Source organism: Ranitomeya imitator, chromosome 3 (genome assembly GCF_032444005.1).
Source record: "Ranitomeya imitator isolate aRanImi1 chromosome 3, aRanImi1.pri, whole genome shotgun sequence".
Taxonomy (NCBI): domain Eukaryota; kingdom Metazoa; phylum Chordata; class Amphibia; order Anura; family Dendrobatidae; genus Ranitomeya; species Ranitomeya imitator.
The window spans coordinates 32,603,411-32,628,662 of NC_091284.1; the positions used below are offsets into that span (position 1 = coordinate 32,603,411).

Sequence of the window (25,252 nt, forward strand, 5' to 3'; positions counted from 1 at the left end):
AGATAGATAGATAGATAGATAGATAGATGGATAATAGATAATAGATAATGGCTAGATAATAGATAGATATATGATACATAGATAATAGATAATAAGTAGATAGATAGAGAGGTTAACCCTTTGTAGGAGGAAGTTACTACAGATTCATTACTCATACTTGTGAACTCTTCCAGAACGTGTAAGATGCTCCCGGAAAAAGTCCCCAAAGTCACCTGAAATCTGCTGGAAAGCAGGTTCTGGGAGGCCTCCATGACACGCACAGGGGACACAGGACAGGAGTGTAAGAGGCATGGAAGAGGCCTGGTGTGAGCAGGGGCATGAATATATGGAAACTTTCACCCTAGGAATCGCTGCTCTGCCAGACAGACAATATGAATAGTTGGTTACTAAATCATTACAGCTTCTCATTGGTTCGGCCACCTCTAAACCCGACCCTTGTCCTCTGCTTCCTGCACATGCTCCCTGCTGGTCTATATCACTATCCGACCTATGGGCATCCAGTCCCTCCTACTACTGTGCTGCACTGATTCTGGGGCTTCTGTCCTCGTGCTGCCTTACTACATTGCTCGTCCGGCTGAAAATATTTGTTTTATAACCATGGCCCATTTTTAAATCACCATTCTTAATGCATCTTCCAAGCCGCTTAAACATGTGTTTGGGGGCTAGGCTACCAAAATCTCCCAAAATTGGCTTTCCCAAAAGTTTCAGGACGCTTTGGAGGCCCCAGAGAGATTTGCCAACTTTTGCAGAGGTTCAGATGTACTCGTTTCGTGGGAGTATCCTGGACATTCTGGGACAGTGACAGTTGTTGTCACCTTATATACCCCGGGAGTCTGGATTATGGGGGTGCATAGCAATAAAACAATACAGAGTAATGTAATATGACTATAGAACCCAGTACAAGCATAAAACGTTTGTCACTTGTATTTCATCTCCTACTAATGGTAAATGACCATATAACATACGCACCCTCCACAGTCAGGTAGGCATCCTGAAACGATGCGGAGAGGCTGCTGCACCGCACCACTCCGGAGTTACTTTTATTGACATCGACAATGGTTATCGCCGAGGTGAAGGCTCCGGTGATGGAGTTGGTGCTGTTCTGTACAATGATGGTGTGATCTTTGCTCACGGTGGTCCCGGTGGGATATATATTGACAATGAAGTATGTTTGTAGGTACCATGAGATAACTTCCCACCCAGCTCGCACCGTGCACGTGAAACTGGCATTCGAGCCGCTGAGCACAGTAACATTTTTTGGACCATCAAGGATGTCAGAGCATGACCCATAATCTGCAGAGAAGCCAAAAAAGTAAAGATTATCAGAGGAACATGTCATCATTTCCCAAACTAGAGTTTGTCATTCTGTCATCTTCGCATGTGTTCTTGCTTACCACTACAGGGCACTTTAAAGTATTATATTTCACATACCTTACTGATTTTTATCAGCACTCCCTGTGGTCAAGCAGGGTACTACAAGTAAAATTATTTCTGATGTTAAATGGTGTATAGACTTTTGGGGGTATTTGTTTTCGCTAGATGCATGTATTTCTGTCTGAAAAATATTTTCTAAATTGTATTTCATGAATGTTTTTTCACTATTGCAGAATGAACTGAGTGTTTGGCAGTGAGCTTGATCTAACAGAAGAGTTTCTAACTCTTCACTATCTTCTTCTGAGCTCTTTTCTGCTGATATATTACCTTAAAAAAAGTTAAGTGGAATGTTATAGTTATAATTCAGCTGAGAGGAAAAGTTATAAACTCTCATGTTAGAAGAAGTTCACTGACAGGCTGTCAGGTAGTCTTAAATACATGCATTTAAGGGGGGGGGGGGGGAAAGCCACTGAAGAAGTACATATCTTTTAAATTGGCCATAGCCATCAAAATGTTGTTTTCAGAGTTCAAAATAGCTTTGTGCAAAAGAGACAGTCATAGAATCCATTGAGCCCCTTAGCAGAATGGACACAATTTCCTACTGAGATCTTTAAAAAGAAATGATCCCTTTAAGTTAATATTCACAATTTTATTTTGCCATTTAAAATATTTTTTTTTATATTTAGAATATACCTGCGTTTCTGACTTGATAAAGAATATAATTGTTATGACATCCAGACACCACTAGAGTGATCGCATGGGATGAGCAAGAGGACAGCTAAAATTGAACTCAAAGAAGCTGTATTAATCTGAATGCAATGTGCTCCCTCTAGTGGTGGCTGCAGGTACTTGCTCTCATTAAATTCTAATCAGTCATCAGTCACACATCTGCGGCTTCTGCTATTTGGCTTTTATTACATTTGTTGATTTATATCTGCATTGACAAATGTCAACATTTTGCCATTTTATTTCCTCTGCAGTAAAAATCTCATTTTCCTTATTTTTCTGTTTTTCTTTTTGTATTTTTCACTGTCAAATGTTCAGCGTTTAGCACAATGTCAAACTGTCAAATTTCTATTTCCTAGAGGGACAGGAGGGCGCAGCTTAAAATGATCCTAATATATCAAAGTCCAAAAATAATAAAAGGCATAAAAACCAATGGTTATTGTATTCCCGAGTCACTTTACTTGGTATTCACACATAGGCTTTGAATAAATAAAAAATAAAACACCGAATACAAATTTAATACATAAATATAGCTTTAACTATTACTATCTATATGTAAAAATATATATATACTGTACATACGGTGTATATATATATCTGCCAATCCAAACTGGGCTTGGCTGATGCAGTGATGTGATGATCTAAGGCTACGTTCACATTTGCGTTGTGCGCCTCTGCGTCGGCGACGCAACGCACAACGCAAATAAAAACGCACCAAACACACGCTAAAATGCTGCGTTTTGCGACGCATGCGTCCTTTTTTGCCGAAATTTGGACGCAAAAAAAATGCAACTTGTTGCGTTTTCTTTGCCCAACGCTTGCGGCAAAAAAAACGCATGCATCGCACAACGCAGCACAACGCATGTCCATGCGCCCCCCATGTTAAATATAGGGGCGCATGACGCATGCGTCGCCGCTGCGGCGCCCTACGCAAACACGCAAAACGCTAATGTGAACGTACACTTACAAAGATGCTGCATATCATAATTGCTGACTATAGAGACAACATTGAATAAGGGTGTTTTCATAGCTTTACAACTGATTTATGTACAAGAATATAACTACTATAATACTGCTCCTATATACAAGAATATAACTACTATAATACTGCTCCTATGTACAAGAATATAACTACTATAATACTGCCCCTATGTACAGGAATATAACTACTATAATACTGCTCCTATGTACAAGAATATAACTACTATAATACTGCTCCTATATACAAGAATATAACTACTATAATACTGCTCCTATGTACAAGAATATAACTACTATAATACTGCTCCTATGTACAAGAATATAACTACTATAATACTGCTCCTATGTACTGGAATATAACTACTATAATACTGCCCCATGTACAAGAATATAACTACTATAATACTGCCCCTATGTACAAGAATATAACTACTATAATACTGCCCCTATGTACAAGAATATAACTACTATAATACTGCTCCTATGTACAAGAATATAACTGCTATAATACTGCTCCTATGTACTGGAATATAACTACTATAATACTGCCCCTATATACAAGAATATAACTACTATAATACTGCCCTCTATGTACAAGAATATAACTACTATAATACTGCCCCATGTACAAGAATATAACTACTATAATACTGCCCCTATGTACAAGAATATAACTACTATAATACTGCCCCTATGTACAAGAATATAACTACTATAATACTGCCCCTATGTACAAGAATATAGCTATTATAATACTGCTCCTATGTACAGGAATATAACTACTATAATACTGCCTCCTAGCTGTGAGGTTGTGTGTTGGTAGCTCTCCTCATGTCTGGAGCAAGCCCAGGGAGGGGCCACCCTGGGCGGGGAAGCTCCCCAGGCAAGGCCCAGGCTTCTCGGCCTACACTGGGACAAGGCTCCCAGGCCTCTCTGAATGGGAATGTTAATCCCAAAGCCTCTGTGAGACAAGTGAATGCAGCGAGCCAAAGCTGCAGCAGTTCTGTGAAGGAAGAAAAACCAGCGAGTAAAGTTTTGGGAGGAAAATCTACTCCAAGTCCAGCAAAGAAGCCAGAAGGTAAAGTGTTGGTGAGTGATGTTCCACAGCACAGTATGAAGTCCTGTAACTCCCCGGTCAGTAAGCAGCCCCTGCCTGAGGCACAGGTGAGATCGGCCTCAGCTGTACCAATCACCTCTCCTGCTTCCAGGCAGAGACGGACGTCTTTGGAAATACAAACAATCCAGGAGAACTTGCAGCAACATGGCAGTGTGGCGCTGTCAGGACGCACCCGGTCACAGTCAGGTGGCAGCGATAAACCTGCTGCGGAGCCGGCATCCAGCCGAGGAGCCACAAAGCCATCTGTGGTGGAACCGCACAAGTCTGTATTCAAAGCCCCTGTACCCGTGGTGAAGACAAAACCTGTGCAGCCGGCGCGTGCACCCGAGCTGCAGCTAGCGGACGAGATACCGGGACTGGTCAGAAAACCGGGTGAGTTACAGCAGCAAAAAAAAGCACTGCAAATGGAAGTCGACTTTATCTATAGTCTAAAGACCACTAATCCTGCCAGTAATGATGTGTATGACCTGAGGCTGAACACACTGGGGGTGCAGCTGGCAAGTGTGGTGCAGGACATTGAGTCTGTGCTGGAGGGCATGGGGCCCCTGGCGGAGACCTACAGGAACCGGGAGCGGTTCGCCTCCTATAAGCAGGACTGTGCTGTAGAGACCAGGACCCCTGATGTTCAGGACGGGACCCCCCGGACACGGCCAGTGTTGAAGGCTGCCCGCTTCTGCTTCCAAGAAGGGAAAAAACTGCAGCAGCAAGCAGCTGAGTGTGAACAGGAGCATGCACTTCAGACTCCAGCAGAGGCACCACAGGTCCCAGAATGCCCCATGCAGGAGCAGGACATTATATATGAGACTGTTTGTGCTGATGAGGCCGAGGCTGAGGCTGAGGCACAGACTGGGGCTGGTGATGTTGTGCCCATGGGGTCAGGGGTTGGAGGGGTTTCACATTCTGTCATGGACGTGGCACTGTCTGATAATGATGCTGCTAATAATAATATGCATGATATGTGTGACTATCCCCCATTACCATCTAGTCCACAAGGTGTGACAGCCCCCCCTGCTGCAGACCCTCTCCCTGTCAGTCGGCCCAGTGTGACCCGGCAAGTGCCCCCCAGGAATGCCTGGAGCCGCGGCGCCCCATCCTTCACTTCCAGCGCCAGGTATACCGGCCAGACATTTAAGCGCATTAATGTGGTGCGGTTTAAGTACATAGGTGCCAAGGACGATCTGCCACAGCGCAGGTATGTGGTGAGAGAGCTGCTATGCGGCCAGATGGGGTTTGTGGCAAACGAGATACTGGCGGTGTCCTATCTTCAGGACAGACAGGGCTACGAGGTCAGCTTCAAGCTACAGTGTGACCTGGACAGGTTCTGGGCCAATTACCCCAGGTTCAGAGATGCGGAAGGCTGGAATAAATTTATATTGGTTCCTATCTCCAGGCCGGACACTGTCACGGTAAATATCACCTTCTGGAATGAGGCCGTTCCCCCACAGGACATCGAGATGAGGCTCCGGAGACACTGTGACCTCGCCTCTGGACTCTCCAAGATCAGAGATGAGGATAGTATCTGGACAATGGGGTGGAAAGCTGTGGTTAAACTGCGCCAACTCAATAACATTACTGCCCATTTACCCAACTCCTTCTTCATTGGGAGGGAGAAGGGAAGATGTTATTACCCCGGGCAGCCCAGAAAGTGTTTCAAATGTGGTGGGAAAGGTCATCTGGCCAACGCCTGTACGGTGGTGAAGTGCAGCTTGTGTGGGGATATCGGCCATGTCGCTGCGGATTGCCGGGATGTTAGGTGCAACCTCTGCGGTAAGATGGGCCACCCTCACAGGGACTGTCCAGACGCCTGGCATAATATCTGCAGAGTCTTCCCTGATGAGGCTGTACTGGCAGGGGCAGAGGCTCAGGAGGATGAGGATGTGGTGGCAGGGGCGCATGAGAGGGAGGATTTAATGTCAGGAGAGATGGTGACCAACCCAGATGCCCAACATGAGTCCAGCCATGTAACACCAGAGAAGCAGGGTATAGAGGGTGCAGAGGGGAACATGGAGGTCGCTCCTCAGGTCCAGCAGCCTCAGGTAGCCCCCCCTTCAGCATCACTGTCTGAATCTGATGACTGGAGCATTAATCACAATAAAAGGAAGAAAAAGAGCACGTAAACCTGAGGCAGAATATGACACCGGTCAGAGTGCTACCAGGAAGGTTCAGAATTGTGCAGGAGTGATGGTTGTGTCCAACAAGTATGGAGTTTTATCGGAGTCTAATGATGATGATTATGAGACAGAGTTGAGGAAAGTTGATGCAGAGTGTGACAGGGACATAGAGGACCATCCTCCGTCAAAGCGGAAGCCTTTATCTGTGGACCCTCAGGTAGAGTCTGACATGGACACCGGTGGTGGACAGGACATCCCTGACTCATGATGATAGCAGTTACTGTGCTCCTTCTCTATTGTGTTGTGATGGCGGGGTTCTCATTAACACTAACATCAAATAATGTCAATAGCATTAAGGCAAGGAGGACGAGACATGTGGTGTATGAACATCTCACACATCTGGACACCGATGTCATTTTCCTGCAGGAGACACGACTGACATCTCTGGGGCTTATGAGAGAGGCTGAGAGGGAATGTCGGTGCGGTCCTTCTTTCTGGTCACTGGCTGTGGAGCCTTACGCCGGAGTCGCTGTCCTGTTTAACACCAATGATGTGACTGTGCATAGGATGATGGAGGTGGTCATGGGAAGATGTTTGGTCCTGGAAGTCACTATTCATGGGAGGCGACTCCGGCTTATTAACATCTATGGGCCACAGACAGTGACTGACAGGATTCAGCTATTTAATAACGTTAAGCCATACCTCTTCACTTCTCTTCCGGTGGTGATGGCAGGGGACTTTAATGCCATACTGACATCGGGTGACAGTTCCTCGGGCAGGACAGTGACCAGGGACGGTAAGGTCCTACATAACATTATAATGCAGGCTGGACTGACTGACGTTTTCGCACGGGGAGGTCGACAGCCAAAATTCACATATTCATGTTCCAACAGGAGCAGTAGGATAGATTTTGCTTTTGTGAGTCCTACTGAGGCTGTCGACACCCTGAGTGAGAAGGTCGTCCCTTACTCTGATCGCCTCGCCTTGTGCTTCTGTCTGGGGACCTCTAACCGTCCGGAGATCGGTAGAGGGTTGTGGAAGCTCAATTCCAGTCTCCTGGATGATGCTTATGTTCAGAGTCGTGTCTACTCCCTTATCCAGCTTCATCTAGATAGGGTTGACTTCTATGACAACATGACCGACTGGTGGGAGGACGACAAGGAGGATATCAGATCCCTCTTAAAGAGACTGTCAGTTAATAAAGGGAGGAATAAGTACAGCCAGTACCTAAAGCTGCGTAAAGAATTGGAGTCACTATATTCGGCGGGCGGGGATGACAAAGTGAAGATAGACCGACTGAAATCTGAGATAAGGCAGTATCAGTATAGTAGGTATACCTCTCTGGTTCTTGAACGGGATTATGGGTCCTTAGGGGCCCCTGATCCCTTTGAGAATTGCAGGGAGAGGGTAGTAAAAAAAATGGTCACGGGTCTCACTGACTTCCAGGGTGTATTGCAGGATTCATGGGAGGGTATCCTGGAGGTGTTGAGATCTTACTATGCTGACTTGTTTCAGAGGAAAGTTTTGGATAAAGATAAGATGGCTCAATTCTTGGAGGCAACTCCTGCGCCTGATACTAATGATCTGGACTTTTCTCCTTTGACAGCAGAGTTAACGGTGGAGGAAGTTAAGGAGGCTATTGATAAATTACATCTGAAGAAGGCACCAGGTCCAGATGGCATAACAGCAGAATTTTATAGGAAATTCAGAGACCTCCTGGCTCCAATCCTCGTGGATGTGTATAAAAGTTGTCTAGAAAATCACCTGATGCCTCCATCCATGAGAGTGTCTTCGTTGATTCTGCTGTCTAAAGGTAAAGAGCCGAGCGACATCAAGAACTGGAGGCAGATTGCCCTCTTGAATGTGTACAGGAAGATTCTAGCAAAGATCCTGTTTTCTAGATTAGTCTGTTTGTCCCCAGCACTGTTGGCAGGCTCTCAGTTTGGCACAGTAAAAGGGCGGAACATCTCTGGAGCAGTCATCTCGATACGGGAGATGTTTGAGAGATGTAAAGCCCTGCGGTGTGGGAAATATATTGTTAGTCTGGACCAAGCTAAAGCCTTTGACAGGGTTGATCATGACTATCTGTGGGCCACTTTGTCAAAGTACGGTATTCCGGGACAATTTGTGGATTGGCTGAAGACATTGTACAGAGAGGCGGTGAGCTTTCCTCTAATTAATGGTTGGCAGGGTGACACTTTTGGAGTTGAGGCAGGGGTGAGACAGGGTTGCCCACTGAGTCCCCTCCTGTACGTTTTTGCCCTAGACCCGTTTCTGAGGTCACTGCAGGAGTGTGATTTTTAGGGGGTGCCGGTCCCCCATTGCCTGCCTCTGAATGTTGTTGCCTATGCGGATGATGTGACGTTGGTGATCTCTAATCCTCGAGAGGTGCAGATGTTATCTGCGTCTATCAGAAGTTACTCAGAGGCCTCCGGGTCTCTGGTCAACCTTGAGAAGAGTCAAGCTCTGTGGACATTAGATACTGATCCCAGCTATGATCTGCGGCAGTTTGCCAAAGCCTCCACCCATATTAAGATCCTCGGGGTTAAATTTGGGAGGGATGATAATGCCACGCTAAATTGGGAGGAGAAATTGGAAGCCGGAAATGCAAAGGTTCAGCGATGGAAGAACTGGAGGCTGACCTACAGAGAAAGGGTCGCAATGTTGAAGACTTACCTGGTCCCTGTTTTCTTGTATGTCTCTGTCATTTTCCCTTTGCCAGAATCTTTCTCAGCGAGGCTCTTCAGCCTGTTTTTCCAGCTCTTGTGGGGGAATAGGTTGAACCTAATAAAGAGGGGAATAACCTACCTACGGCGGAGAGAGGGTGGGCTGGATATGTTGAATCCAAGGGTTTTCTTTGACTCCTTGTTTCTAAAGGTAAATTTTGGGAACATGGACTCAAACAGTAGCTCTCTGTGGGTAAATAGTATCAGGTACTGGATATTGCCTTTTGCAGAATCTTGGGTGCGAGGCGGCAGTCTCAAGATGGACAGGTGACCACCTCCCCCAGTATCTGGACTATGGTCTGAAGTGTGTTAGGAGGTGGGGACTGGAGAAGTCTTACATTGAGAGCAGTACGAGAAGAGACCTGTATGCTCATGTATGTAGGACTTTCTTTTACTCTCCACTGGCCCTGAGAGATTGTGTCACCACCACCCTGCAGGAAAGCCTTAGGTTCCTAAACGGGAAAAGACTTCCTCCTAAACTGTTTGACGTCACTTGGCTTTCGCTGCATAGTCGGCTCTTTGTCAGGGGGAACCTGAAACACTTGAGTGTCTCCGATCGGAATTGTCCCCTTGGTTGTCAGCAGGAGGAGACTATGGAGCACTTTATATGTGATTGCTGGGGAGGGAGGAAGATCTGGGAGGAAGTGTCAGATAATCTAAAAATCCCCAGACTGCGGACTCTAAAGTATCCTGACATTATCTATGGTGTCCCCTCCACTGTTAGTAACATCGACAGAGAGACGATGTACATTATAATAAGCGTCATCAAATACTATCATTGGCACATGAGAACCCGGGTGTCACTGCACAATGAGCTGTTTGATCACACCGCTGCGGCTGGTCAGGTTATGTCAGAACTCCGGTGGATAAAATCGCTAGAAGTTGGAAGGAGTCCGAGAAATGTTAAGTTATGGAGGAATGTAAAATTCAGTTAGAAAATATGATATGACTTTTTTTTTTGTTTTAGTTTAATTTTCTTCTACCTCCAGGTGTGGACACTTTAATTTATGTATCAATATGATCTGATTATTTAGTACTTGTGTATATATGATCAAAGTGAATTGTGTTTTGTAATTCTTGTAATTCTGGGTGATTTTTGTTTTTATTATAATTGTATTTATGTTTGGTTTTTATAATAAAAATTGCCCCTATGTGCAAGAATATAACTACTATAATACTGCCCCTATGTACAAGAATATAATTACTATAATACTGTCCTATGAATAAGAATATAACTACTATAATACTGCTCCTATGTACAAGACTATAACTATTATAATACTGCTCCCTATGTACAAGAATATAACTACTATAATACTGCTCTTCTGTACAAGTATATAACTACTATAATACTGCCCCTATGTACAAGAATATAACTACTATAATACTGCCCCTATGTACAAGAATATAACTCCTATAATACTGCTCCTATGTACAAGAATATAACTACTATACCATCCCTATTTACAAGAATATAACTCCTATAATACTGCTCCTATGTACAAGAATATAACTATTATAATGATCTTTTTATTTTAAAACTGACAACCATATATTACAAATACAGTGGGGCAAAAAAGTATTTAGTCAGTCAGCAATAGTGCAAGTTCCACCACTTAAAAAGATGAGAGGCGTCTGTAATTTACATCATAGGTAGACCTCAACTATGGGAGACAAACTGAGAAAAAAAAATCCAGAAAATCACATTGTATGTTTTTTTAACATTTTATTTGCATATTATGATGGAAAATAAGTATTTGGTCAGAAACAAAATTTCATCTCAATACTTTGTAATATATCCTTTGTTGGCAATGACAGAGGTCAAACGTTTTCTGTAAGTCTTCACAAGGTTGCCACACACTGTTGTTGGTATGTTGGCCCATTCCTCCATGCAGATCTCCTCTAGAGCAGTGATGTTTTTGGCTGTTCGCTTGGCAACACGGACTTTCAACTCCCTCCAAAGGTTTTCTATAGGGTTGAGATCTGGAGACTGGCTAGGCCACTCCAGGACCTTGAAATGCTTCTTACGAAGCTACTCCTTCGTTGCCCTGGCGGTGTGCTTTGGATCATTGTCATGTTGAAAGACCCAGCCACGCTTCATCTTCAATGCCCTTGCTGATGGCAGGAGGTTTGCACTCAAAATCTCACGATACATGGCTCCATTCATTCTTTCATGTACCCGGATCAGTCGTCCTGGCTTCTTTGCAGAGAAACAGCCCCAAAGCATGATGTTTCCACCACCATGCTTTACAGTAGGTATGGTGTTTGATGGATGCAACTCAGTATTCTTTTTCCTCCAAACACGACAAGTTGTGTTTCTACCAAACAGTTCCAGTTTGGTTTCATCAGACCATAGGACATTCTCCCAAAACTCCTCTGGATCATCCAAATGCTCTCTAGCAAACTTCAGACGGGCCCGGACATGTACTGGCTTAAGCAGTGGGACACGTCTGGCACTGCAGGATCTGAGTCCATGGTGGCGTAGTGTGTTACTTATGGTAGGCCTTGTTACATTGGTCCCAGCTCTCTGCAGTTCATTCACTAGGTCCCCCCGCGTGGTTCTGGGATTTTTGCTCACCGTTCTTGTGATCATTCTGACCCCACGGGGTGGGATTTTGCGTGGAGCCCCAGATCGAAGGAGATTATCAGTGGTCTTGTATGTCTTCCATTTTCTAATTATTGCTCCCACTGTTGATTTCTTCACTCCAAGCTGGTTGGCTATTGCAGATTCAGTCTTCCCAGCCTGGTGCAGGGCTACAATTTTGTTTCTGGTGTCCTTTGACAGCTCTTTGGTCTTCACCATAGTGGAGTTTGGAGTCAGACTGTTTGAGGGTGTGCACAGGTGTCTTTTTATACTGATAACAAGTTTAAACAGGTGCCATTACTACAGGTAATGAGTGGAGGAAAGAGGAGACTCTTAAAGAAGAAATTACAGGTCTGTGAGAGCCAGAAATCTTGATTGTTTGTTTCTGACCAAATACTTATTTTCCACCATAATATGCAAAAAAAATGATAAAAAAACAGACAATGTGATTTTCTGGATTTTTTTTCTCAGTTTGTCTCCCATAGTTGAGGTCTACCTATGATGTAAATTACAGACGCCTCTCATCTTTTTAAGTGGTGGAACTTGCACTATTGCTGACTGACTAAATACTTTTTTGCCCCACTGTATATTACATTAAAATCACAAGACAATAAATAACAAAGGAAATACATAATGTTGTTACATCACTTTTGCACGATAGCATTGACAAATCCCGATACATGTATGTTCCTCCAGGTCACATTACCCGGGTTCCTCCTCATATCCTTCTTATATACGACCTTGAGACTTTCTAGAATCTTATACCTGACAGTATCACAGGACAGGACCTCCTTATTGATGAGCAGGCAGCACCGCACACACCACAGGTGGTAGATGGTCACCACATTTGTTATATACAGGAAGCTCCTGTTATACGCCCTGAGCTGAGGCTGAAAGTCTCCGTACAGCAGCTGACCATATGACTGTCTCACCAGGTGCGGTATCTTTAGGGACAAGGACACAGACTCCCATACCTGCATACTAAAGGGACACTAACAGCAGATGCTCCATGGTCTCCAGTATATGGGGGCACTCTTCTCTGGGACAGGATCTGTCGGACACATTCCTGCACTTTAGATTATCCCTAACGTACATTTTACCATGGAGCGCCAGCCATGCTACATCTCTCATATGAGGGGGAACTCTGGGATCTAGCACGTTTCTTGCAGCCTGTTTTACATCTACACTTGGGGCACCCCTCAGTTGTACCTGGACACTGAAGTGAGAAGACAGGACATTCTTATACAGCTCCTTTCTACTGAGCTGCTTGACGTCATCATACAGGATCCTCCATCTGATGACCTTACTTATTATGTGGACACCATACCAAGAAACATTATTCTTTATTCTTCCTGAGATTCTCTTGATGGAGTCCCCTACTGACCACACAGACACAAACTGCTGGATCTGGCTCTTAAACAAACAAGACCATGGCACCTTCTCCGAATTCTTACAAAACGAAAAATTCTTCATAAGAAACAAAAGATTAAAGAAGAGCTCTGGACAAGGCATGGAGAGACCACCATCCTTATGAGGGAGATAGACAATGTTTCTCCTGACCACATTCACTCTGTTACCCCACAAAAAATGAAAGAAGACATTGGTAAGTCTGGGGAGCAGCGTTTCTGGCACCGGGAACACCACACTGATATAGAGGAAGAGCGGGAGCAGGAAGGTCTTCAGCAGGCGGATCTTCTCCAGATATGTCAGCTTCCAGTGTTTCCAGCTCTGCACCTTCCGCTCACACACCACCAGCTTCTCCTCTCAGTTCACCTTCCCATCATCTACAGCACCGAACACAACTCCCAGAATCTTTATCTGACCCTGAACTGTTCTGAAGGGCACAGAGAAGACATCATGGTCACCTCCCAACCACAGCGCCTCGCTCTTCTCCATGTTCACAGCGGAGTTAGATACATTGGAGAAGGCTGTGATCTCCTGCTGTAGAGCCACACAGTCATCTTTAGAAGATACCACAACCGACACATCATCAGCATAGGCACAGAACTTTACATCCTCCACCATACTCTGCAGGTGGCATCTCAGCCCTGTGAAATCCCCGTGATCCTGGACCCTTCTGAGAAAAGGATCCAGACTAAAGACATACAACAATGGGCTAAGAGGACATCCCTGCCTCACCCCTGACATGATCGTGAAGGGCTCGGCCAAGTGACCATTAATCAACGGCAGGCTTACAGCTCCCTTATACAAAAACCGCAGCCATTGCACAAACCGCACTGGGAGGCCATACTGCAACAACACTTGATACAGGTAGTCATGGTGGACTCTATCAAAGGCTTTACTCTGGTCTAAGCCCACAATATAAGCCCCCACATGGTGCTGCTTAATATACGTCACAGCTTCTCTCACCATCAACAATGAGTCCTCTATTGTCCGACCCTTCACACCACACGTCTGGTTGGCGATGATGAGCTCACCCGCCACCTCACTCAGCCGATAATACAAGATCTTGGCCAGAATTTTATAATCCGTGTTCAGCAAAGACAATGGACGCCAGTTCTTTATATCTTTTAGATTTCCTTTTTTTGCCAAAAGAACCAGAACTGACTTATACTGGGACTTTAAGAGCTTCCCTGCAGAGAGGCAATCATTATAGACCTGCACCAGGTCCGGAGCTAATAAGTCCCTGAACTCTCTATAAAACTCGCTGGTCAGGCCGTCCAGCCCCGGGCTCTTGTTGGCCTTTAAGGAGTCGATGCTCTTCTTCACCTCCTCCTCAGTTATCGGAGCGGCCATACTACCTGCCTGCGCTGGGTCTAACATTGGTAGGGACACCCCCTTCAGATAGGCTTTAATGTCCTCCTTATTGATATGAGACCCTTTATAAAGATCTCTATAATAATCACCAATGATCTTGTGGACTTTCTCCTGCTGTGACTGCTCCACCCCATTCTCATCCAACAAGCCAGTGATTAGCTTCTTACTGACCCTGTTTTTACAGGCAATAAAGGGATCTGGGTTATGAACGCCCCAATTATCAAACTGTCCCTCTGCCTTAAGAGACTTGAGGCGATCGTACTGCAGCTCCCTCATTCGCTGCTTTATATGGCTGACGCTCCGTCCGTCCACCTCCTCACCGCCATTCATCCTGCTATATAGCCGGCTCAGTTGCAGTCTCAGGGCAGAGTATCTCATATACTCCATATTACTATGCTTCCTGGCTGCTCGTATAATAAACTGCTTGATATCACTTTTCATGGTCTCCCACCACTCGGCTGTGTCATCACACATACATTGGGTGGTCCTACGATCATTATAGAAGGTGGTGAAGGCCTCTCTGAACCCTGGATCTTGGATCCCAGAGCTATTCACCTTCCAGTACCCCTTTCCACAGACCATAGCTTGGGCCAGATCAAGCGTCACACTCACCATACAATGGTCAGAGAACTCCAGAGGGCTGATCCTGTAATGAGAACATCTCGCCTCCCTCTTTATATACACCCGGTCTATTCTGCTGGCATTACCCCCCATATGGTATGTGTATGTTTTCCTGGTATAATAGGAACCATAAGGGTCTACTAAATGGGCCTGCTGGATTATATTATTAAGAAACGTCTCATCATATCTCAGTTTCTTGTGACTGCTGGATCTATCCACATTACTAGATACATTATTAAAATCCCCACACAATATAAACACTTTAGAGGTAAAGCAATATGGCTTCATATGATCAAACAGCTCCCTCCGCTCTTTCCTCGTCTGCGGAGCATAAATGTTTATTGCTCTATAATGCATAGAATCCAATGTAAAGTCCAGCAACAGACAGCGGCCCGGACAGATCTCCAGGACTCTGTCCACCTGGACATCCATGGTATTAAAGAGGATCCCCACACCGTCATTTCTCTCCAGTCCGAAGGACCAGAATGATGGACCCAGTCTCCAGTCTCTCTTGGCTGCATACACCTGGGCATTGCACTTCAGATACGTCTCCTGCAAGAAGAAGACGTCTGATCTCTCATCAGACAAACGCTGGTAAATCGCCTGCCGTCGGCTACCAGTCCTCACACTGTTCACATTAATGGAGCTTATTCTTAGCCGCATCCTGATTACTTAGACTTTCTGGTCTTCTTCCTCCTTCCACTGCTGTCACCTGCAGTGCCCCATCTCTTTGTGGACACGGGAGGATCAGGATCCATCTCATCAGAGGCATTTTCTATGATGTATGAAGAACCTTGCTCCATTTGTGCCTCTTCTTCTTTGTCATCTTGTCCCAGTACATTGTAACGTCCAGGACTTATCGCCAACAATGGAGGCTCAGAGGTTTTCTGGACTGTTGTGAATTTTCTGGAAGAATCCACAAAGACATTTTTTCTTTTTATAGTCACAAAACCTTCCTCATCCACAGTAGACACTGCGGACAGTTTATCTGCTTCTACAGATGTGCTGGGCTGAAGCTTGGACAGTCTGGCAACAGGTTTCCTGGACACCTTAAGTCTCTCCTTAGTAACTGGCATTTTATGCCTTCCTTTAGTGGCTGACCAGTGCTTAGATCTTACTTTAATGGCTGATGGTGGTTTAGCCCTGGCCGGTGGCACTTTAGGTGTTTCTTCAGTGGCTGGTGGTCCTAGTAGTGCAGCATTCGTTAGTAGTATCTCAGACTCTGGAACATGTTGACTGCTACTATGGCTTGTCACCTCATCAGTGCCAGCTTCTTGGACAACATCTGCACCTCTGGCGACTTCTTTTTCTGTCATTTCCAAGGAGGTCTGGCCATAATATTTGTTATGTTCTGCATATGGGCAATCACGGAACGTATGTCCGGGTCCGGTGCACAAGTTACAGATAACAGGTTCTGTGCATGTGTCCCTTGTATGCCCGGACTGTCCACATAATGAGCACGTGATCCGAGAGCAGTTCATGGCAAGGTGCCTGCCCCCACATCTATGGCACAGACGTGGCTGACCGGGGTAGTAGCATATCCCCCTCTCTGAGCCCAGGTAGAAGGAGTGCGGCAGATGTCTGGTTACACCATTCTCTTGTAGGAGCTGGATTTTCACAGAATATCCTCCATTCCATATTTGCTCCTCATCATAGATCTTCTCAGGATGACTTCTCACCATGCATTGTCGGCTCAGCCAGTGCTGCAGATCTGCCAGCGCCACCACCTAAGACTGGAACAGAACAGTGGCCGTTATCTCCTGCGGCTTAGACAGCTGGATACACTGAAGATGATCCCAGATCTCATCTACCCTGGTGTCATTATAGATGTTCCAGAACATATCCAGATCACACTGAAGCTTAAAGCTGATGTCATAGATCCTGCTGGATGGAACATGGATCAGAGCGTAGACCTCAGACGCCTTAAACTTCATAAACTCTTTCAGAAGAACTTTTCCAATATAGATTCTGGATGGGATCTTCTCCTCTGGTCCCGTGTACTTTATCCTAACTGCGTTCCTCCTCTGAGGTGGAGGGTTCATCAGTCTTGTGACATTGGAGAACAGTCTCCTGAACTGATGTTGGTCAGCAGAAGGGTCAGTGCCGGAGCCTTCCCCAGCCGCAGGTGGATCAGTGCCGGAGCCTTCCCCAGCCGCAGGTGGATCAGTGCCGGAGCCTTCCCCAGCCGCAGGTGGATCAGTGCCGGAGCCTTCCCCAGCCGCAGGTGGATCAGTGCCGGAGCCTTCCCCAGCCGCAGGTGGATCAGTGCCGGAGCCTTCCCCAGCCGCAGGTGGATCAGTGCCGGAGCCTTCCCCAGCCGCAGGTGGATCAGTGCCGGAGCCTTCCCCAGCCGCAGGTGGATCAGTGCCGGAGCCTTCCCCAGCCGCAGGTGGATCAGTGCCGGAGCCTTCCCCAGCCGCAGGTGGATCAGTGCCGGAGCCTTCCCCAGCCGCAGGTGGATCAGTGCCGGAGCCTTCCCCAGCCGCAGGTGGATCAGTGCCGGAGCCTTCCCCAGCCGCAGGTGGATCAGTGCCGGAGCCTTCCCCAGCCGCAGGTGGATCAGTGCCGGAGCCTTCCCCAGCCGCAGGTGGATCAGTGCCGGAGCCTTCCCCAGCCGCAGGTGGATCAGTGCCGGAGCCTTCCCCAGCCGCAGGTGGATCAGTGCCGGAGCCTTCCCCAGCCGCAGGTGGATCAGTGCCGGAGCCTTCCCCAGCCGCAGGTGGATCAGTGCCGGAGCCTTCCCCAGCCGCAGGTGGATCAGTGCCGGAGCCTTCCCCAGCCGCAGGTGGATCAGTGCCGGAGCCTTCCCCAGCCGCAGGTGGATCAGTGCCGGAGCCTTCCCCAGCCGCAGGTGGATCAGTGCCGGAGCCTTCCCCAGCCGCAGGTGGATCAGTGCCGGAGCCTTCCCCAGCCGCAGGTGGACCAGCGCCGGAGCCTTCCCCAGCCGCAGGTGGATCAGCGCCGGAGCCTTCCCCAGCCGCAGGTGGATCAGCGCCGGAGCCTTCCCCAGCCGCAGGTGGATCAGCGCCGGAGCCTTCCCCAGCCGCAGGTGGATCAGCGCCGGAGCCTTCCCCAGCCGCAGGTGGATCAGTGCCGGAGCCTTCCCCAGCCGCAGGTGGACCAGCGCCGGAGCCCCCTCCAGCCCCATGATTACTGACAACTGTTTGTGCTGCAAAACCATCCAGATCCACTACTGATTGTTGTACAATGCAGTCTCCATTCACTGACATGGAGGGTTCAGAGTCCATTACTACTGACGGCTCACAGTCCATTATTACTGCAGTGTGGTCTCCATTCACTGACATGCACGACATAGACTCCATTACCACTGACTGATGTACAATATTGTCTCCATTCACTGACATGGAGGGTTCAGACTCCATTATAGTGTTTATATCTATTGCAGACAGGCGAGCACCTGTGAGCGGGGTCTCACACACAGCACTGAGCGGGGTCTCACATACAAAGTCAGTACAGGGGGCACTTTCTTTATCACACACAGGAGCTGTGCTCACTTCATTGCTGCACACAAAGTCCACTGCAGTTAACCCCTCGTTTGCTGACACACTTTCCTCTGGAGCATTATCTACTGCCTCAGACCCCTCACATTGTGCGGCTGATATAAATTCTGCATTTCTTTCTGAACTTCCTTGCTCCACACGGTGCACAGTTTTATTTTTAATGTCCTTTTTACCAATTAAACTTTTACTTTTTCTAGTCTCCTTCTCGGCTCTGGATCCCCTTTTTTTTCCCATAGCCCAAGTTACCTTTCTGGGCAGAGTTTACATTTTTGGCCAGGTTTTCTTTCCGAATGGCCAGCTCTCGTCTGCAGTCATCCAGGCTCTCACTTTTCATCAGTTTTATTTTTGGATCAGTCTCATTCTGGATTTCATTTTTTAATTTGCAGATTTTCAATTCCAGCTTAATAATACTTTGCCTTGTAACTTTAGTACTCAGTCGAGCAACATAACAAGCAGGTTTGGAAGACTCACCAGCCACCATTTCCAGTTTTCCATTACCATCAGGTCCATGCTGCAGGCCACACTCCAGGCTGGGAGCTTCCCCTGGATCATCAGCCCAGCTTCCCTCCCCTCCCCCTGGGTCAGAAGCCATGCCTCCGCCCTGCTGGGAGCTCACAAACACACGTCTATCCTCTCCTATGGACAAGGATATAACTACTATAATACTGCCCCCTATGTACAAGAATATGACTACTATAATACTGCCACCATGTACAAGAATATAACTACTATAGCACTGCTCCTATGTGCAAGAATATAGCTACTATAATACTGTCCTATGTACAAGAATATAACTACTATAATACTGCTCCTATGTACAAGAATGTAACTACTATAATACTGCTCCTATGTACAAAACTATAACTACTATAATACTGCCCCCTATGTACAAGAATATAACTACTATAATACTGCTCCTATGTACAAGAATATAACTACTATAATACTGCCCTATGTACAAGAATATAATTGCTATAATGCTGCCCCTATGTACAAGAATATAACTACTATAATACTGCTCCTCTGTATAAGTATATAACTACGATAATACTGCCCCTATGTACAAGAATATAACTACTATAATACTGCCCCTATAATACTGCTCCCTATGTACAGGAATATAACTACTATAATATTGCCCCTATGTACAAGAATATAGCTACTATAATACTGCTCTAATGTACAAGAATATAACTACTATAATACTGCCCCTATGTACAAAAATTTAACTACTATAATACTGCCCTATGTACAAGAATATAACTACTATAATACTGCTCCTATATACAAGACTATAACTACTATAATACTGCTCCTATGTACAAGAATATAACTACTATAATACTGTTCCTCTGCACAAGAATATAACTACTATAATACTGCCCCTATGTACAAGAATATAACTACTATAATACTGCCCCTATGTACAACAATATAACTACTATAATACTGCCCCTATGTACAAGAATATAACTACTATAATACTGCCCCTATGTACAAGAATATAACTACTATAATACTGCCCCTATGTACAACAATATAACTACTATAATACTGCCCCTATGTGCAAGAATATAACTACTATAATACTGCCCCTATGTACAAGAATATAACTACTATAATACTGCCCCTATGTACAAGAATATAACTACTATAATACTGCTCCTATGTAAAGGAATATATAACTATATAATACCTTGTATTAGGCACAGAATGGTTATCCATATAATATACTTCTGGTATCTGGCCATCAGATTTATATTCTTTCACCTCCTGAAACAAGAATATGATGACGATTATTATTACTATTACTAGGGGTTTCCAGCCAGCTGACGCTCGGCACGCTCATTGATATCTAACTAACGCTACTAGTGGTTAAAAAGTAAATAATGACAAAATTCAATAGCGCTTACGCAGGTGGTAAATTAACGTGTGGTAATGTGTGGGGACGGAGCCTCATGTGGTAATGTGTGGGGATGGAGCCTCGTGTGGTAATGTGTGAGGACGGAGCCTCTTGTGGTAATGTGTTGGGACGGAGCCTCGTGTGGTAATGTGAGGTGACGGAGCCTCGTGTGGTAATGTGTGGGAACGGAGCCTCTTGTGGTAATGTGTCGGGACGGAGCCTCGTGTGGTAATGTGAGGTGACGGAGCCTCGTGTGGTAGTGTGTGGGAACGGAGCCTCGTGTGGTAATGTGTGAGGACTGAGCCTTGTGTGGTAATGTGTGGGGACGGAGCCTTATGTGGTAATGTGTGGGGGACGGAGCCTAGTGTGGTAATACAGTGGGGCAAAAAAGTATTTAGTCAGTCAGCAATAGTGCAAGTTCCACCACTTAAAAAGATGAGAGGCGTCTGTAATTTACATCATAGGTAGACCTCAACTATGGGAGACAAACTGAGAAAAAAAAAATCCAGAAAATCACATTGTCTGTTTTTTTAACATTTTATTTGCATATTATGGTGGAAAATAAGTATTTGGTCAGAAACAAACAATCAAGATTTCTGGCTCTCACAGACCTGTAACTTCTTCTTTAAGAGTCTCCTCTTTCCTCCTCTCATTACCTGTAGTAATGGCACCTGTTTAAACTTGTTATCAGTATAAAAAGACACCTGTGCACACCCTCAAACAGTCTGACTCCAAACTCCACTATGGTGAAGACCAAAGAGCTGTCAAAGGACACCAGAAAAAAAATTGTAGCCCTGCACCAGGCTGGGAAGACTGAATCTGCAATAGCCAACCAGCTTGGAGTGAAGAAATCAACAGTGGGAGCAATAATTAGAAAATGGAAGACATACAAGAACACTGATAATCTCCCTCGATCTGGGGCTCCACGCAAAATCCCACCCCGTGGGGTCAGAATGATCACAAGAACGGTGAGCAAAAATCCCAGAACCACGCGGGGGGACCTAGTGAATGAACTGCAGAGAGCTGGGACCAATGTAACAAGGCCTACCATAAGTAACACACTACGCCGCCATGGACTCAGATCCTGCAGTGCCAGACGTGTCCCACTGCTTAAGCCAGTACATGTCCGGGCCCGTCTGAAGTTTGCTAGAGAGCATTTGGATGATCCAGAGGAGTTTTGGGAGAATGTCCTATGGTCTGATGAAACCAAACTGGAACTGTTTGGTAGAAACACAACTTGTCGTGTTTGGAGGAAAAAGAATACTGAGTTGTATCCATCAAACACCATACCTACTGTAAAGCATGGTGGTGGAAACATCATGCTTTGGGGCTGTTTCTCTGCAAAGGGGCCAGGACGACTGATCCGCGTACATGAAAGAATGAATGGGGCCATGTATCATGAGATTTTGAGTGCAAACCTCCTTCCATCAGCAAGGGCATTGAAGATGAAACGTGGCTGGGTCTTTCAACATGACAATGATCCAAAGCACACCGCCAGGGCAACGAAGGAGTGGCTTCGTAAGAAGCATTTCAAGGTCCTGGAGTGGCCTAGCCAGTCTCCAGATCTCAACCCCATAGAAAACCTTTGGAGGGAGTTGAAAGTCCGTGTTGCCAAGCGAAAAGCCAAAAACATCACTGCTCTAGAGGAGATCTGCATGGAGGAATGGGCCAACATACCAACAACAGTGTGTGGCAACCTTGTGAAGACTTACAGAAAACGTTTGACCTCTGTCATTGCCAACAAAGGATATATTACAAAGTATTGAGATTAAATTTTGTTTCTGACCAAATACTTATTTTCCACCATAATATGCAAATAAAATGTTAAAAAAACAGACAATGTGATTTTCTGGATTTTTTTTTCTCAGTTTGTCTCCCATAGTTGAGGTCTACCTATGATGTAAATTACAGACGCCTCTCATCTTTTTAAGTGGTGGAACTTGCACTATTGCTGACTGACTAAATACTTTTTTGCCCCACTGTATGTGGGGACGGAGCCTCGTGTGGTAATGTGTGAGGACGGAGCCTCGTGTGGTAATGTGTGGGGATGGAGCCTTGTGTGGTAATGTGTGGGGACAGAGCCTCATGTGGTAATGTGTGGGGACGGAGCCTCATGTGGTAATGTGGGGAGACGGTGCCTCGTGTGGTAATGTGGGGGGGCAGGATTATGTGTGGTAATGTGGTGGGCGGGATTATGTGTGGTGATGTGGTGGGGGGTGGGATTATGTGTGGTAATGTGGTGGGGGGCAGGATTATGTGTGGTGATGTGGTGGGGGGGTGGGATTATGTGTGGTGATGTGGTGGGGGGTGGGATTATGTGTGGTAATGTGGTGGGCGGGATTATGTGTGGTGATGTGGTGGGGGGTGGGATTATGTGTGGTAATGTGGTGGGGGGCAGGATTATGTGTGGTAATGTGGTGGGGGGGCGGGATTATGTGTGGTAATGTGGTGGGGGGTGGGATTATGTGTGGTAATGTGGTGGGGGTGGGATTATGTGTGGTAATGTGGTGGGGGTGGGATTATGTGTGGTAATGTGGTGTGGGTGGGATTATGTGTGGTAATGTGGTGGAAGGCAGGATTGTGTGTGGTGATGTGGTGGGGGGGCAGGATTATGTGGTGATGTGGTAGGGGGCGGGATTGTGTGTGGTAATGGGGTGGGGGTGGGATTGTGTGTGGTGATGTGGTGGGGGGGCGGGATTGTGTGTGGTAATGGGGTGGGGGTGGGATTGTGTGTGGTAATGGGGTGAGGGCGGGATTGTGTGTGGTAATGGGGTGGGGGCGGGATTGTATGTGGTAATGGGGTGGGGGCGGGATTGTGTGTGGTAATGGGGTGGGGGTGGGATTGTGTGTGGTAATGGGGTGAGGGCGGGATTGTGTGTGGTAATGGGGTGGGGGCGGGATTGTATGTGGTAATGGGGTGGGGGCGGGATTGTGTGTGGTAATGGGGTGGGGGCGGGATTGTGTGTGGTAATGGGGTGGGGGCGGGATTGTGTGTGGTAATGGGGTGAGGGCGGGATTGTGTGTGGTAATGGGGTGGGGGCGGGATTGTGTGTGGTGATGGGGTGGAGGCGGGATTGTGTGTGGTGATGTGGTGGGGGGGCGGGATTGTGTGTGGTAATGGGGTGGGGGCGGGATTGTGTGTGGTAATGGGGTGAGGGCGGGATTGTGTGTGGTAATGGGGTTGGGGCGGGATTGTGTGTGGTAATGGGGTGGGGGCGGGATTGTGTGTGGTAATGGGGTGGGGGCGGGATTGTGTGTGGTAATGGGGTGAGGGCGGGATTGTGTGTGGTAATGGGGTGGGGGCGGGATTTTGTGTGGTGATGGGGTGGAGGCGGGATTGTGTGTGGTGATGTGGTGGGGGGGCGGGATTGTGTGTGGTAATGGGGTGGGGGCGGGATTGTGTGTGGTAATGGGGTGAGGGCCGGATTGTGTGTGGTAATGGGGTTGGGGCGGGATTGTGTGTGGTAATGGGGTGGGGGCGGGATTGTGTGTGGTAATGGGGTGGGGGCGGGATTGTGTGTGGTAATGGGGTGAGGGCGGGATTGTGTGTGGTAATGGGGTGGGGGCGGGATTGTGTGTGGTAATGGGGTGAGGGCGGGATTGTGTGTGGTAATGGGGTGGGGGCGGGATTCTGTGTGGTAATGGGGTGGGGGCGGGATTGTGTGTGGTAATGAGGTGGGGGCGGGATTGTGTGTGGTAATGTGGTGGGGGTGGGATTGTGTGTGGTGATGTGGTGGGGCGGAGCTACTGTGCAGGGGGCGGGATTAGCAAGTAATCACGATGCCTCTTATATATATAGATTATGTTTTACGTAGATTTAAACATTTTATGATATGTTTGCAATTCAACATTTTCTATTACAATCTGATAGATTATAAAAAAAACTACATCCACCTGCCGCAGATATAGTGGAATGTGGACTTGAGTTGCAATACCAGGCATGGCCTAAGGATAAGTGTGGCGCTGTATCTAGAAGAAAACTGCCGGGTTTTTCCTACATATTAATCCTAAAAAGTTAAGTGACTTTTCATCCCCATCACACATACAATGTAGAAAGCCGAAAGGAATCAGCTAAATGACAAGTCCAGCTCTGCTACATCCTCATTGATAGCGTGCTGTAAGGAGAGGTCTGGCCTGTACGTTCCGGCCTCCCAGACCGCTGTGATTGAGGACTTGTCCGTACCGGGCACAGTACCGGGCACACCGGCTGCAGGGAGTGACCTTCCCAAGATCACAGTCCTGAAATCGGGCCCACGGCCAAGGATTACAGCACGGAGGAGGAGAAGAGGTCAGAGTAATAGGTCATTTTGTGGTAAAACTGCGAAAGGTTTCGCAGATGGTGGCGGCTGATAGCGGTCGGTTGTCAGGATGTGAGAGTGCTGACAATGAGGGACAGTATTGGAGAAACACCAAACTTCTGTGCAGGAACTTAAAGGACAACCCCAGTCTATTTATGTTCTTGTCACTAGGGGGCAGTATTCTAGTAGTGAGTGCTGGTATAGTATAGGCAGTCTGCTATCAACTGATTAGTCTTGACAACACTCTTCTTCTGGACCAGAAATATGCACTGTCACTGCCCATCCCCCACGCCTCTTGGCCACTTGTACTAACTGCATTACTTATAAGGGGTTTTCAATAGGGGCACAATGATCACGGTTGCACAGGGTGCGACTGTGACAGGAAGGGGCTGCCGACGCCAATTTCATCACTTGGATTTGCATCCTCGGACATACATTCAGCTGAAATGTATTGTGGCGCAAGGACCCGCCAGATCCCTGCACTGCAATGCATCCCACCGGGCAATCAGAGG

The 25,252-nt window shown here is 46.7% G+C and overlaps 1 protein-coding gene across 6 annotated transcripts in view; it reads right to left on the bottom strand.

The window, feature by feature from the left end:
- Window positions 1-25,252, bottom strand: part of IGSF5 (immunoglobulin superfamily member 5) — a 104,986-nt gene that overhangs the window by 47,243 nt on the left and 32,491 nt on the right. For 4 of the 6 annotated variants that reach the window (XR_011319751.1, XR_011319750.1, XM_069760720.1 and 1 more), the window contains 2 exons: window positions 20,236-20,312; window positions 970-1,293 (listed from right to left, as the gene is read on the bottom strand). Coding sequence is in view for 3 of the 6 variants with exons in the window: in XM_069760720.1 (XP_069616821.1) it covers window positions 970-1,293; window positions 20,236-20,290 (379 nt within the window). In the remaining 3 variants the exon portion in view is untranslated. The remainder of the gene's footprint in view (window positions 1-969; window positions 1,294-20,235; window positions 20,313-25,252) is intronic. The other 2 variants (XR_011319752.1, XM_069760722.1) reach the window with 1 other exon arrangement.